This window comes from Stegastes partitus, unplaced genomic scaffold (genome assembly GCF_000690725.1).
Source record: "Stegastes partitus isolate 25-593 unplaced genomic scaffold, Stegastes_partitus-1.0.2 Scaffold291, whole genome shotgun sequence".
In the NCBI taxonomy this organism is placed as follows: domain Eukaryota; kingdom Metazoa; phylum Chordata; class Actinopteri; family Pomacentridae; genus Stegastes; species Stegastes partitus.
Genome location: NW_007578022.1, coordinates 57,174 through 74,029, shown reverse-complemented (window position 1 = coordinate 74,029; position 16,856 = coordinate 57,174). Strand labels below are relative to the sequence as shown.

General features: G+C 38.9%; 1 protein-coding gene across 1 annotated transcript in view; it reads right to left on the bottom strand.

Annotated features, from left to right (window-relative positions):
- LOC103358121 (probable global transcription activator SNF2L2) overlaps positions 1 to 16,856 on the bottom strand; it is an 82,743-nt gene that overhangs the window by 11,769 nt on the left and 54,118 nt on the right. The window contains exons 28-33 of the mRNA XM_008282956.1: positions 15,805 to 16,023; positions 13,106 to 13,329; positions 8,213 to 8,318; positions 7,602 to 7,703; positions 2,949 to 3,072; positions 1,406 to 1,539 (exon numbers count right to left, since the gene is read on the bottom strand). Of these exons, the coding sequence (XP_008281178.1) occupies positions 1,406 to 1,539; positions 2,949 to 3,072; positions 7,602 to 7,703; positions 8,213 to 8,318; positions 13,106 to 13,329; positions 15,805 to 16,023 (909 nt within the window). The remainder of the gene's footprint in view (positions 1 to 1,405; positions 1,540 to 2,948; positions 3,073 to 7,601; positions 7,704 to 8,212; positions 8,319 to 13,105; positions 13,330 to 15,804; positions 16,024 to 16,856) is intronic.

The window sequence follows — 16,856 nt, the reverse complement described above, 5'->3', positions numbered from 1 at the left end:
GATATCAACAGCATCATTCTGACTAGTCGTACCTCCAGTGTGACTATAACACAGTTCTGACTAGTTTAAATAATGGCTGCAGATATTTAAAACATCATTATGACTAGTCTGAACTGTTCCGCATGACGTTACTCATTCAAAGCCTTCCATTGCAGATTAATCCAGCAAAGCATTTGAACAGTGTTGGCATAAGTAATGGTGGCTGCTGCAGTGGATAAAATATTTAGAAAATGCAGTGAAATAAAAAGACTTTTGTTCATCAGAGGCTTGTGGCTGAAATTTTACTAGCACTTTGTCCTCAGGCTGCTCTGACATGACGGTAAACTGGTTGTCATAAGAAATTATGGTCACGCTGCCACGGTACGTTAGAAAAACGAGCTGCCTCGGCCTTCACCACCCACTTGCCGTAGCCTCCAGCGTGACTACAGATATCTGTAACATCACTGCCTGGTCAAAGCTCGAATTCAGGATATCTGTAATTACATGTTGACCAGGCAGGACTCCACTTCAGCATATCTCTGAAGGACAATCCCTTGACAATGACTTGAGGGAAATGAAAGATTTCTTAAAATAGACGTATGATAAGCTGGAATCAAACAGTAGAGATCTGAAACTGGAAATAACAACTGTTCATAAGTTAGCTGCATGAGAAACCAGCGCACATGGATGGTAAAAGTGACGTCATGTGTCCTGGAAAAAAGGTGATGTGATCTGAAATGAATTACACATTTCTGCCACATATGTCCAGACTGGATATTAAATGTTTATTGAATGTTAATTACATGTTGTGGCAACAAACTACAACACAAACAGTAAAGGTGAAAATGTGACTCCTGTCCAGTAACTTGCCATCAATCTCCCACATACATGATTAATTATATCTTCTTTACCTTCCTGCTCTGCAGTGGTTTTTATATAAATCTGTTTATTTCCTTCCCTTTAAAGTTGATGATTTGTTTGCTTCTGTAACGTGTGTTTTGAAAGCTGTTTTATAAATATAGTTTAATATTATTATGACAGTAATTTAGTATTTTCAGTCATTGCCATTAAAAGCTTACTTGTAGTTTACTTTAAAACTACCTGCGAGCTTCACATTGGCAGCATGTTGACTGTCTTGTTTGTAATCAATGACACACAGATTAATCATTCTGTTGACATAAAAATTACTTTAAATTACGATCTGAACAACTTGCAGGCTTCAGCAGGTAATCCATAGTGTGGTGCAGTTTGTACAAATTGTAATTCGAAATAAAAAGAATTTTAAGAACTGTCCTGTGAGCGAGTAAACTATCACATTGTTTGACAGCTGTCATCAATGTCAGTGGGTTTCCCCGTCTAAAGGATCGCTGCGTTGTTCTTGTTGAAATCTGTGTTACTGACAGTGATATAAGTTGCGGTGACCTACATTATCGTCCTGGTCGTCGTCGCTGTCGTCGTCGCTGACCACCGGCTTGGCCTTCCCTCGGCTTTGCCTCTTCTTGCCTTTGTCGTGGCCTCGTGCGTCCCGGCTCAGCTTAATCTTAACGCGCACCGACTTGGCTGAATGAAACACAAGCGGAGAACGGGAATAATTTAAACAAAGTCTTACACAACCGCTGTTAGTCACTGTCTGCTCTGTCAGAAAACATAAGTAACACTCATCTCGCCAAAGTTTGCACCCACCCAATGCTGATTATGTCTGGAACCGCTGAGTTCTGTCTGGCGTGAGAACCAAAGCTCAGAAAATGAGTCTGTCTGTTAACTGATTTACAGAAAATTCATCTGTTTTAACAGTTCTAGTAGATTTAATTGTGTACGCAGGGCGTCGTGGTGGTGCAGTAGTTATTGTCTTTTTTGTGGTTTTATATCTTTTCATGTGTTTGAGTTAGCAGACAAAAAAAAAAAAACAATCTGAAAACCTGATTTTAAAATGTCAAATGTTTCCCATTTTGTTGAGACAAACAAGTAATTAGTATTAATAGTGAAAAGAATCGGTTCATGTTAAATGTCAGATTAGCTGTTAAATAAAAACAATTTGTCATTTTAATCACTGTATTTTTACTTACTTTAGTTTTACTTTTGGCAATTTCTGATCATGGTTTGGACCATATTTGGGAATAAAATAAACCCGTCTTCCATATTACTGCATAAATGATGTTAAATGAATTTTTTAAATAATTGCAGATTACAGTCAAAGCTATTCTGGGGAGTCAATGAAAGCAGATGTTCCACATTTAGATAGTGATTCTGAAAACGATGAGCAAGTTTAAATTAAATGGCAGTCTGACTGGGGAGTCATTTATTAATTTGATTGATGAAGTTAATTGCTTTTTCTAGAACTATTAACGTCATCAATCTTTTTCAGTCTAGTTTTGCTTTGGCTTGAAAGGGCATAAAAACTTAAAGTGTCCCTTTAGTCGGGTTGGGTGATAAGAAAAATGAAAAATGTATCACGACCAAATGTTTAATTTCTGTCAATATCAATAGTTACTGTTTTTTATGACCTATTTTAAATAAGGAACTAGTAGAAAATAGCTTTATTTTAAATGTTTTTGCCTATTTATCAAGGTGCACAAGCAATACTTCTAATGTTGGACAATAATTAAAAACATAAAGTTACATGTATAACTCCAAATAAATAATAATAAAGTAATGATGTCACCTTCATACAATCAAACTTTGGGTTTTTGTCATGTACTTTCATTTATCGAACATTATTGCTGTTGGTATGTATTTTACAGCCCCGTTCACAATCAATGTTTTGCTCCCCAAGTGCAGTTAAAATAGAATTTAAAATAAAATCTTTCACATTTGGTTTTTACTGAGCCACAGTTTGAAGGTAACAGTCGTCCACGGTGCTCCGGGCGGGACGGCGCTGAATATTAAACTAGAACAGCACTCGGAGGGTTTACAGTGCGGACTTTAAATGAGACAACACAAGGTTGCTGCTGTGTGTTTGTGCGTCTTACACTCGGCCTCTGACTCATCGTCGTCTTCGTCGTCATCGCTGTCATCTTCACTCTCTTCTTCCTTGGCGATTTTCTGTCTGGCGCTCTTGAACACAGACTGAAGAACGATGGAGTCCTCGTATATCTGCAGGAATAAGAAGATTAATAAAAAAGGAGCGGACGTTCCGGTGGTTAGTCACGCTGGAAGATGTGGGAAGCAATAAAAAAAAAGAGGACATTAAGCTTTAATGGGCAGAGAAGGGAGTAAAAATAGCAGGTTAAGGATAGAAATAGAATAAGTAGCGATTATCATTCATCTGTAGGGACGTGGCAGTTCAGACCTTGGGGCTGAAATATAGACCTTTCCCTAAAAAGCTACGAAACAGCCCTGTTCTTTTTTTTGATTTTCTGTCCGGGTTTTTTCCTCTGTGTACTTTGGCTCGTTATAATACATTATGGGGACAATCCCTGCTGGGAAACAAGGGCTAACGGAACAAATACAACATTTATTAACACATTTGTCTCACTAAATAATCGCAATGACTAAGAAAACAAAGTCAAGGACAAAGCTGCTGCAAAAAAAGATCAAGTTAAGCCACTGGATAATCAACAAATAAGTTCACTTCTATTAAATGGTGCCAGCTCACAACGTACGTCGTCTCAAGGCGCGTCACTTCAATAAGGTAAAGAGCTTTCAAATTTAATACAGAACAACACAACAAATCCAAAGTTTCCTTGGGACTCCCTTTGAGCAAGAACTTTGCAACAGAGGGAAAAGTTTTTAATTAACCAATTAATAGTTTGTTGTAAAAAAAAAAAAAGCAACAAAAGCCAGCTTTAAATGGAAAAAGCTCAAAACATGTTGGCAGCAGCCATGACACGTCCCACCAACAGTCCAGGACAAAACGACCTTCAGTTTACTGTGAAATGAGACGGAGACGAGTCCAGAGTGTTTGGCAGTAATTATGCCTCCACCGGGTTCTTCCTTTTTTATACACGGCTGACGCACCGACGTTTGCCGGGACCGACTCGACATCCAGGATAATTGTTTCACCTCAGCTTCCCCTCAGCAAAGTCTCTGTGAGTCATTCCTGCAGAAAAGCAAAGAACTAAACCCAGTAATACAGGATTCTGTGCCTTGAAGCAGGATTTGGTGCTCAGCGAGGGGAATTTAAATTTTTTAATTCTGAATTTTCATGAAAACACTAAAAAGTGCTTTGTTGTGTTAACTTATGCCGAAGAGCAACTTTGGAGCAGATTACGTTTCGGATAACAAATCAACACGTATTAAAACGTTGTTTACTGGAGAGTCAGCTCTCTTAGAAAATATCATCACCTCTGCTAAAAGATCCAGTGGAGCTCAGACGGTGAGAGGGGAAGTTCTAGAGATGACATGACATATAAGCTACTGGAGTCTCAGCAGAAGGAACTCCTGTCTTCCTCACTTAGTTTTTTTGATTTCCCCGGTTGAGTTTCAAACAATGTTGTAACAGCTGTTCCATAGGCCTTATAGCTTTGGCTACAACCATAAAACACAAACTGATTCAAAGACTACAGCCTCACACTTCTAAACTTTATGGGATTTTCAGTAAACCAATTTACTGGTTTAAATTCTGTTCTTGTACTTGCTCTCATGACCATTTTGTGGCGTAAGGGGGTTCAGTAGACAGAATAAAGTTAAAACTGCCGGTATGAAGAGGCTTGATTTAAGTAGCAACACTATTTTAGGGCTGCAAGGTGGCGCAGTTGGTTAGCACTGTTGCCTCGCAGCAAGAAGGTCGCCGGTTCACATCACGGTGGGCGCACCGGGATCTTGATTCTCCGGCTTCCTCCCACAAGGTCCAAAAACATGTTGAGGTTAATTGGTGATTCTAAATTGTCCGTAGGTGTGAATGTGAGTGTGCTTGGTTGTCTGTCTCTAAGTGTAGCCCTGTGATAGACTGGTGACCTGTCCAGGTGAACCTGCCTTCTCTCTAAGTCAGCTGGGATAGACTCCAGCTCCCCCTTGACCCTAATGAGGATGAAGCGGTGTCTAGATGATGGATGGATGGACACTATTTTAATGGAACACAGATCTGAAATATTAAAGATTCAAGATTCAAGGCCTTTATTTATCACAAACACAATTATACATAGTATAATGTGCAGTGAAATGGATGATGCACCTTTTCCAGACCGAAACATTACCTTTATTTATGGTTTTTACAATATCAGGCTCAGTATCATGTGCAATATTTAATTTTCATGTAAATGTAATGTGCACTTTTATTTTTTTTTCATGTGCAATTTTTCAATTTCATATGTAATCTTTAATTTTTACGCACAATATTTAACATGTTATATTACTTTACTACCTCATATTCATTGATAGTATTTCTTCTTACTTTTCTATTCTAGTCTTATTTTAGCTTTCTTATTTCTATTTTTCAGCAATATGTCGCACTTATATCTTATTGCTTTTCTAATACGCACTGCGTTCATTCTCATGTCGTTTTGTTTTCTATATCTGGTCCGGGAATTTCCTTTGGGATTAACAAAGTTCCATCTCATCTATGTTGCTGTTGGTCTGTATTATATTCTTCAAATCTTCATACTGGTTTAGGATTATAGTTGTTTGTTCGTGTGAGGAAAATGCAGCTCTAGACTTGTAGTTGTTTGATCACATCTCACTATAGACACTCAGACTATAAAAATATGTCTTAAACGCTGTCAAGGAATCTGCAACAACCGTGACACAATGTGCTGCAAACTAGCCGGAGCCTGAAGGCCAGAGCTGGAGCGGGCCAATGCTAAAGCTTAGCACACAATAAAAACAACCAGTTCTTTCTAAAGACCCGAGTTCTAACACATGTCACAGAAAGACAAACCTGGACACGACGTGTACACGTGAAACCAGAAGTTTACATACACTGTATAACAAGACACACAACCTTTCTTTTTCTCACTATCTGACATTAGACTAAACTGTTCCTGTTTTAGGTCAGTTGGGATTACCAACATTACTTCTATTTGCTTAAACACCAGAAGAATGAGTCTGTCAATTAACTGACTTACAGAAAATTCATCTGTTTTAACAATTCTAGTTGAAATAATTGTGTATGCAGGACATCGTGGTGGTGCAGTAGTTAGTGCTGTCTTTTTTGTGGTTTTATATCTTTCTAAGTGTTTTGGTCTGTTATGTTGACAAAAATAAACAAACACTCTGAAAACTTGATTTTAAAATGTCAATTTTTTCTCATTATTTGTTGAGACAAGCAAGTAATTAATATTAATAGTGAAAAGAATCAGTTCAAGCAGTAATGTTAAATGTTAGATTTCTGTAATTACTGGTGAAGAAAAACCTAACAATCTGTCATTTTTGATCCCTGTATTTTGACTAACTTTAGTTTTTTTTTGTTTGTTTTTTTAAAAAAAAATTTTGATCATGGTTTGGAATATTTTGGGGAATAAAATAAACCCCTCTTCTACCCCATCTCTGGCGAGAGAACTTTTTTTATTACTTTCTTCAAAGTCAGAAGTTTTTGACTCAGTATTTGGTAGCATTGCCTTTAAACAGTGTGACTTGGGGAGAATGTTTTGGGTTTTCTTCCACAAGCTTCTCACAATAGTTTAATGAGTTCTGGCCCATTCCTCCTGACAGAACTGGTGGAACTGAGTCAGGTTTGTTGGCCTCCTCGCTCCAGGATTGAGAGCAGGGCTTTGTGATGGCCACTCCAACACATTGTTGTTGTACTGAAGCCTCTGTGTAACTCATTGGGCAAATAGAAATAACTTTGGTAATCCTAACTGACCTAAAACAGGAAAAGTCTGATTTAATGACAGTGAGAAAAAATAAAAGGTTATGTTATGTCTTTTTATACAGTGGATGTAAACTGACGAGAACAGATAAACCACAAAAGCATCATTAAACGTGAAAGGAATCCCACAGAAAGACAACAACATGTTACTCAGAACTGCGTTTTGTTTTTATTACCGTAAATTCTGGACTAAAAGCCGCTACTTTTTCACACGCTTTGAACACTGCCGCTTAAACAATGATGCGGCTAATTTATGGATTTTTCCGTTTTTTACGAATTTGCCTTGAGACGAAAGTGACACTGAGAGCGACAACGAAAGAGAGACTGAGGAAGTGTGTGACGAAGTAATTCTGAGGCTGTTCAATTCTGACACCGAAGAAGATGACTTCAGTAGTTTTAGTGCACAGGAGGAAGATAAATATCGTGATCAATGACTTTTCCTGGTAGGCTGCTGTATTTTTTGTTTTTTATTTTTTAACCAGCCGTGTTACAGGCACTGTTCGGAAAAAGCATTTATGGTACGTATTTGTGTATGTTACCGGTATGTATTCAATTAAAAGTTTTAAAAAATCTTTCTGTGTAAATATCTCATGGTACAACGTGGACACCTGTGGCTTATAGAAAAGTGCAGCCTGTATATGTACACATTGTTTTTCCTTTCTAAAGTTAGTGGGTGTGGCTTATATTCAGGTGTGCTCAATAGTCCGTAAATTACGGTACAAATAAGTGATCGTTTAAATGATGGAAATTGTGTTTCAAGTAATTGTTTCAGTAAAACTTGAGATCGAATGCAGCAGACGTCTGTCGCTCCATTACACGTGTTTTAACACTAGTGTAGTATACATGACCAGGTTAGAGGAGCTGAAGCGTTTCCTACCTGGGATCCCTCCAAGTTGAAGGTCTGTGCGTTCTGACAGAGCAGCATCACGTCCTTCTCCAGGTCTCCCACATTCCTGTATTTGTGGTTTCTCACACGTTCCTGAAGAAAAACACCAGCAATGAGTGAACGCTCGATTATCACCCAGTTAAGTCTTGATATTCATGCCTCGCTGTCTTCTCTTAAATTCTGCAAAATTATACAAATCTTTCAAATGACACCAACTAACAATTACTGTTAACATCGGTTGGGCTTTTAACTAATTTGTAGAGTAGCTGATCAATCAGTCGGTCCATAAAATACCTAAAAACGGTTAAAGCTACATTACAATTTTTAAAGTCTCATAATATTTTTATAGACCCAAGAAGCTGGAAAAACAAAACATTTCCTCTGCATCCATTATTAAACCTGCTGTGAATTATTTATCTAACACTAATCAATCAGCTAACTCCAGCAGGTTCTTTTTCTCACACACAGCAATCTGTTTATCTTTTTTATTTTTTTGGAATTCACTATCCAAACAGACCCCTTTATCTTTATCACTGTGTTCCTACCACCAGCACCATCCTTCCTCTTCCACACAAACTGCTGGATCATCTTCATTTACACACCTTGATCTTCTTGAAGTCCACAGGTTTTCTGATGAGCTCATAATATTCTGGGAGTTCCTTCCTGGACGGAAGCTGGACGAAGACTTCGCTCAGTTGTCTTCCTGACCTGGAAATAAAGTAATCACACATCATAGTTAAACTTCTACCCTGTCCAGTAGCACATTTTAAATAGAAGCTTCTGTCAAGGAAGCTTTTTCTATCTGTTCTATGAAATTATATTTACAAATTAAACATGTTCAGTCCAGCTAGTTTCCCTGTAGTTTGGGTAAAAGGGAAATAAGTCAGAGAGGAGAAGTTGGCGTTTGTGTTTTCTTGTATTAACTTTGTAAACAGACGCCTGGCTGCTCATCTGCTGTGCTTCCTCCCACAAAGGTTTTCTGCTCCAACGCTGAGGTCGCTTCTAAACTAATCATTATTAATGTTCGATTAATTCATGAGTGGTTAAGTTCTGCCAGCAGACACTTCTCACTGCTGCACTCTGAGACTTCGCATTAACTCGGATGTTCCTTTAGTCATTTTAAACACATCTTTGAGGCCAAATCATTTAAGAATCCACTTGTAGCTGTTGAGACCTTCACGCACTAATTACTACACAACCAAGAGGCCGGATGAGTCGGCCTTCGACCAGAGGGACGACAGCTCGACTCCTGCACCAGCTGAACATGGAAAATAGATGAGAAGCAGCTCTGCTACATTCAATTATTGTTGGCTTGACCTTCAATCTGCAGTGATTAATTTATGACCGCTAGAGATAAATAAATTAACAGCTACTGCTGGATGAAACCACCCAACTGTGGCTTTACTGTTTTACTACCAAGATTACAAAAGAACACACAAAAATGTAAAAACATGTCTAGTGACAGCTGAGACAGACAAGATCAAGAGAGCGGGGTAGTGTTTAAACAATCTATTAAAGCATCTATCATAAAAGCTCCACAGACTACTGGACTATGACCAAAGAGAGATCGCTCAACGGAGTCCAAACAGAACCGCGCTGCCAGTAGCAAGACTCTTAGTTGAACCCAAACACCCTCCGGCAGGTTTGAAAGGCATCTCATGTTTAAAAATGTGGCTGAAATAACAACATTTATCAGACAGACACTGTAAAATTAAAAAAACTTTTTGGGGTTTTTCAACTTTGCAACAGACTTTGAAATAATTATGTGTAATGTGTTGTTCCATCAGGACAACTGATCAAAAAGAAACTGCTTGCACCAGATTTCATTCTAAAATAAAAAATAAATCTGTACTGCATTTGCACCTGGACTTTTTGGCTGAACTGCCAGTTGTGTTTACAGGATGGATATTTGACAAACAACAGAAATTAAGATGAAAATATGCGGCAAGTTGGTAGTTTGTTGTTGGAAAATACATTCAGCAAGGTGAAATAAGTAATTAATCAAATTCAGCTTTCATTTTTTGGTCCTTTTTTCAGATTTATGGCATTAAAATTGGCTGTTGTTTTCATAGAGGTGCAGGACTTAATATTGCAGAGAGAAATTAGGTGAGCTTGAGTGAAAAAGAGAGAAGGAAAAATAAAAAAAAAAAAACACCCAGAAACTGCTTGGAGTTTAGAGATTTACCAAATGTTTTAGCAAGTTAGTTTGTTATTTGCTGCATGGAAAAGACAAAAATCCGTTTAGTTCACAGTTGTAACGGCTCAGAAACTACTTTAGACATCTGAGTTCATGTCAGCAACAAAACTTCAACAACAGTGTTCTTTTAAAGCAGATAATTATTTTTTAATTTTACCAGATTTTGCCTGTTTTGTTCATATAAATAATAAACAGTCGGACTTATTAATAAATACAGCTGCAAAGTCACCCTAAATATAAACTTCCATCTTCAGGTTGAAACTGCAAACGACACACATGAGCAGGATGTTCAATAATAAAATCCACAAGCCCACAGCTGTAAGATGTTTGGAGCGACAATTATACAATTTTTCTGTTCGGAGTTGTTTCTAACAATCAACATAACAAATTCCTGGATTTGTCTTTGAGAAATGATTCTGCACAGTGACCGTAAACAGTAGCAGCAGTAGTTCAGCCTGATTTCACGGCTCCTGACGTCAGATTACTTGGATATTGAATCACCGACGGAGGTCTGGATGTGCTGTGGGTGTAGACTGTGCTGAACCCAAACAGGTGTTTGACGTATAAAGCGTGATGCTTCTCAGCCTCACAGCTTCTGTTAAAGACGATGGAGTTACTGGAAACGCGATCTGGGAGGCTTCCAACGAGGAGGCTTTCTTGTAATGTCTCACGATAGGCAGATGGTAAAAACAACTGTTGATTTCAAAACAAGCTGCTCTGTGCGTGACATACTGTATTTGGAGATCAGGGCGTTCTCTGTTGCAACAAGACCTCCGCATAAATACACCTTAATCTGCTCTGTGAGGGGAAAAGGAGCCGAGACTGTTGCCAGGCTCCCCTGAAGAGATAAGACTTTATTAAATTCCAAGAAGCTCCAAATCAGATTTAAGTTGTACTCGCATTCGCCTCATGCAATTTGGAGATGTACTTTGTTTTACGAGGAAACGGCATCGTACCTCCGGACTGCTAAATCCTGGAGTGGAACTTTAAAATTGTAGCCCCAGACTACTGAAGTGAGACGAGAGCCCGTGATTGAGATGCTCTGGGAAGAACAACCATCAACTGGGAGAGGAAAGAATTTGACTCCTGGAAAGGCAGGTAGCGGTTTCCTGGAAACGCTTCAGCGCTGCAGTGAGCCAGAGAATACTTGAGCGATGGGAACACAAATTGCACATGTTCTTCCATGCACGGGTGCATGTCGCAGGGAGACGCATACTTATGCTTTTGCATATGGGCAAAAAAAAAAAAAACCCAAAAAAGCAAAAACGACAGATTCCAGACACAACAGAATAGACCACACACTTAACTTAGAATATAAGATTCCTGTTCCTAAGACATGACTTCATGTCTGCTCATTTTTACCCTGCAGACCAGGAAGGAATCTGTACTTTCCACTGGATAATCGAGGCATGGCTGATTTGCTACACTCTTGCAAATGAGGCTACTCAAAAGTACATTTTACCACAACCATAACAAGTACAAACCCTCACGAGGCTGGATATTGATTCCCGATAGAACTATAAATCAGGATGTCATGGGAGCTGATCCCTCGGTGCCGAGCCAATATCAAAATTCTGAAGACGTGACGTTCTTAATCATGATGGTGCAGAAGCAACCAAAGGTAACACAGCTGTAATGGGACCTCTAATGGAGATTGTGGTTTCCCTATGATAGCTATTTAAGTGCAGGTGGAACAAAAGGCCCATAAATAAGTTGTTAATGAAGATATTTAGTGTTTCAGTAGACGATAAATAGTCAGGTCTGTAACGAACAGAAGAAACACCTCAACTTTTTTGAGCAGATCACAGACAGACATCCAGGTCTGTAAACTGAATTCAAGCTGAGACAGTTTCAGTCATTAAGCTGAATGATAACATTTCTTAACAGAGTGTTCATTTTGGACACTTGAAGGCTACAATCTGCTGTTTTTTAATAATATTCTTAATCTATTTATTACATTTCTTACATTTATTAGTAGAAATGCGAGGCCACCATAAAATAGTTAGTTGTGTTTTCATTTTTGGCATATTAATAAATATATAACAATTTAAATAATTGTATTTTTTTATTCCATCTAGGGATATTACCTGCTGCTCATAATTAAACCAATTAAAAATGTAATAAAGCAGAAGACGAAGGGCATGCATGTCATAAATATTGTACATTAGCTGTAGAATCTGGTTGCGCTACCAAGTGGAGTCTCTTTATCTTTAATGAGCTGGAAGACGGCAGTTGGTTTAACGCTGTATTAACCAGACGAGGCAGTCGCTTAGACTACGGGCAGCTCTGTGTTGGCAAGTAGGGAACATTTTGGCGGTGTAGCTTGCAACAGTCCACCATGACAAAGACTTCTGCAGCGGTTAATGACTTCCTGCCTGAACTCTCACGCTAAAGACGATACAGGGTCCAACTAGGACACCATTCTTACTGACAAACTGCTAATTTAACCAACTTTCCTTCAGTAAACATCACGTCCAAGGTGAGCAACAGACATATCAATGAATGGAATAATGTCCCCTGTACTTAATCGATTGTTCATTTATAGTGCTACTGACTATCAGTTCAGAAAATTAAAAACTTGGTATCTCTAGCTCCATTCCAAAATGTTCTCAAAGAAAAGAGTTTATGTTAAAATACCTTCATTGTTTGGTTTATTTTTTGTTGTGCGATTGAAACTGGTACAGAGAATCATAAAATTATAGTCTTATTGGTACCGACAGCTAAATTTGTAATATCACGACGTCCCTAACTACTATTTTTCCAACAGTTTACTACACAGATAGGTCTTAATTAAAACTGCTCACTGCAAAGTCAATGCTTATACTGACTGAGGTGCAAAAGTAACTACAGAGAATCTGGTTGGCCTAATTTAACACACTTAACAGGTGAAAGTAGATATAGCGCCTCCTCCTGGCTGGTTCTGCTGCAGTCTCTCTGCAGTCGACCATGTTTAAAGCAGAGATGTTCAGGCTAACATACGATACTGTTTGAGTAGGACAGACAGTACAAAGCTTGAAGATCAGCAGGGTGTCAGCTCAATATCAGCACCGTGAGGGCAGATCACTTGATCTTTAGGGATTCCTTTTCAGCTCTGGCAGCATGTCACTTCAAATATGTCACAGAATGCCCTGAAAACATCATGTTGCACCAAGCAACCACTAACAAGGCTGCTGTGTCACTCAAAAGAATGTGGGCAAGATGGTTATATAATGTGCTAAGCAAAAAAACAGACCACAAACACCTCATGTCAGACTACATACAGACATGTATCTACAACAATGTAAATGGATCTCCTCACCCGTCTCTGTAGTTGATGACAGTATCGATGATGGTGTTCATCTGCTTGGTGAGTTTGGGCGGGTTGGGGGAGAACTTCTCCGCCGGCGGTCGTCCGCGTCTCTTCTTGGCCTTCGAGCTGCCTTCCTCTCTGCTGGACGAATCCTTGTCTTGACGCCTTTTGCGTTTGCGCTTCTTAAGCCGGATCTCCTCCTCCATCTCCTCCAGGTTTCCGTCCTCAATGGCCTGGAGGTGGAAAGAGCCAGAGCAGAGACGAGGTTGATCATTTTAACTGGTTCGCTTACGTTGAGGTGTTGTTGGGCCATTAGAGTGCACAAGTTTGCAACAGTTTCTGTCAGCTTCTGTCATTATACTCTTTAATCTCCTAACACCATCAATGGATGATGATTTACATGATGTTTTTTTGTGGTAAATTCCAATGTTTTACCACTTTTGTTGCAGAAAAGTCAAGAAAATACAGTTTAAAAATAATGAAAAGTTCTCTAAGTTGGGTTTTCATCACAAGGACTGGTACAGTATTCAAATAACCTTCATATTAAATTTCCTGTTACAACTATCAACACTGAGATATCCATTGCTCCCTAACAGCAGATATCATTGGACAGTTTCTATGTTGCCTCGTCGTGCTTTTTCTTCCTTATCAGAAACCGGCAGCCTACGAGTTTCTACAAGTTTTTCCTCTTTCAAGTAGAGTTTCACTGAACTGCAGCCAACAGCGAGTCCACAATACTGTCACCTTGGCCTCAGAGGGTCCTCCCTCTATTTTTGTTTTCCTTTAAACATTTGGGCCACGGTCGATAACATGGATCTGCAGGGCCTGAGATGTCTCCCGAGGGGAGGATGTCGAAGTCTGTTTGGTGTGGTTGACTGGGTGCCATCAGCATCACACCCAGCACAACTTTGGCTTCCAATTATAACTGAGACTCGCTTTGCTGATGATAGATAATACCTGCTTGTGCATAAGAATAATTTAGTTGTTTTAAACTGCAAATAGTCACATTATTTACATGAATCTCTTTCTGTGGTCACAGAGGAGCTGCCCTTGAAAACCGCATGTTTAACCCAGAATCGACCTGAGCTAAGTAAACAAGACTGTATGATGTCAGAAAAAAACTGAGTTATTTGTTCTTTTGTGGTGTGAAAAAAACAAGAAAATTGAGCAGATGAGTTGAATAACTTGATTCGGAAAGAATTCTTCATTCTAGAATGATTGAACTGATTTTGTAGGGATCATCAGAAATAAAAAAAATATATATATACATTTTGAAAAAAGCTGGGAAAAAAAGGTGTTTGGAACCTTTCTGATGTGGTGTTACAAAGACAAAGGCATCCTAAATAGTCCGCAGTCAGATCACATTAAACAAAGCTTCATGGTTCAGATTTAGTGTGGTGGACTGCACCACGAGGGTGCAAAACAGTGTCTACACTACTTAAACTGCCTGTTTGTGGTCAACATCATCCTTCCTGCGGCTGAAATATTTCAACACAACTGATGCTGTGTTTCTTTTTTAACAACCATACCTTACTTTTAGTGTTTCTCTCCTGTTCTTCATTCATTTTGCTGTGAACATGTGGAGTCTGCATGTCAACAAGCTACATGTCTTGTGAAAAAAGTTTTAAAAAACAGCCTCTGACAACAAATCGGAGTACAATCTGTTCTATCAGACAGACTGTATTTGTAAATGAATCATGGAAAATGTGAATTTTCTTTGGTATCAAAAGCAAAATAGTTTTAGCATCACGTGTCAGTTATTTGGATGCTGTCGATGTTGAATCGATAAATCATGCAGCTTTAGTTGTAGTAAAAGCAGAATTATCCCTGTATACATTTTTACTACCTAACATAATAGCAACAGATGTCACGATAAGTGTAATAACGTCATAAATTTCCTGTATCAATGTTTTTATTCGAGTCAATAAACCCAACACCAGAACGAAGACAGAAATTGACCCAGTGTTTGTTCTGTGTAGCCACAGCCTGGTGTAAGTCCTTCCTCTGTGCCCCAGAGCTCCACTATTGTCCAAAAACTGTTAAAAATACACGTGTGAGTCACACATGACGTACTCCTTCATCGACAAAAGCAGCTGTGTATTGGGTGAAAAAACCCTCCAACAAGCACTAATTACTCAGTTTAAGAAATGTTGCTGAACTGTTTTAGATTATGGAAGCTTTAAAAACAGATTACAAATCCATACTTTCTTTTTTCTTTGAGGTTTATGTCTGACTGACTTGCACAGTGTTGCTTTTCTTTCACAATTTGTTGAACACACTGCAAATAAATAACCGACTCATGTGTAACGTCGCCTTCAGAAGGCATTGAAAGCCTGATTTCTGAAGGGCAAAAGCAAACCACATACAGTGTCTCTGTTTCAAAGCAGAGAAATTAAACTGCAGGTTAATGACAGTTTAACAAAAACAGCGTGAGAGTACAAATGAGACTGTAACATACACCGACTGAATGACTAAACAAGCGCAGTGTGGAACACTGACTTGTTTTTTTAACTTAATTATCGAAATTGAGTTTATGCAAATCAAATCAATCCACATATTAAACAAGATTGCTGTAATTAACTGTAGAGGTACAGAGTGAAAATGTGGAAAAGGAACAAACTTTTCAACAGTGTGGCAGTGATACATGAATCTTATGCATTACCTTGTTTGTGGTTTTATTTCTAAAGGAATAAATGCTGATAATTTACCCGCAGCCACTGTTTCTCAGTCAGCGTGTCGCTGTAGTCCACGTCCCGGCGACAGCGTGATCCTCGACCAAACATCTTCTCCTCCTCCTCTTCGTAGGTGAGACGTTCCACCTCAGCGTCATCTTTGATGATCCAAGAAGGCAGCTCGTCCTCCTCCATCAGACGAGGCTTACGCTTCGGGTTCCTGGCATCCTCCCGGCGCCGGTCCATGTCCATTCGCTAAAAAGTTAAAAAGAAAGAAAAAAGGAAAAAAAATCACATCAGGTCAAGTAGCAGATGGTGACAGTTTGTGTTTTCTTTCTGTGGAATGGATCTCATAAGGTGGTCAACAGCAGTCGCGCTGTAGCAACAGCATCAAATTTCTCCTTTTGATATCATCACTGCAACACTAGATGGACGTACTAAACCTAATCAGGTCATACTGAACTGTAACTAAATTCCCAACAGTTCTGTGTTGACATTTATTCATTTACATTGTGATACAAAGTTACAGAGAGCTTTGTAGAGTATTTACCATCACACTGTCTCATTACTGAACAGCTCCTGCCATGTGATCACCATGTATACATCCTTTGGTTCATAGTAATAGAGAACAAAGACCGTTACCATTTTACTTTTGTTTTTTGAAAATTTTTCATTTATTGCTGTACATAATCTTTTGTTTTACATCTCTGACACTTTTGTGGACACTACTGCCTTTACTACCTCTGCAGCAACACTCACACTGTTACTGGCAGCAGACCTGCCACTGCACAGAATCTGCTGCTTTTGCCCACCCACGTTTTTTTTTTTTTCTCTTGCTCTTGCTCTTTTTTAATGTGTCACTCTTTGCCCACCTGATTGCTGCTCAGTGATAAATAAAGTTTTTTTGTTTCTGATATACTCTGTGCAATGACAATAAAGGATTATCCAATCTAGTTGTGTGTTGCTGAGAAATAGGAGCCAAATTAACAGTCTTTGTGGGTCCTGTAGCTGCGAGGCCTCAACATGTAGTTATGTTGAAGGAGGTTCAAGGGAGCTAAACGTGGGCTCTTTATTAGGGTCCGAGCACC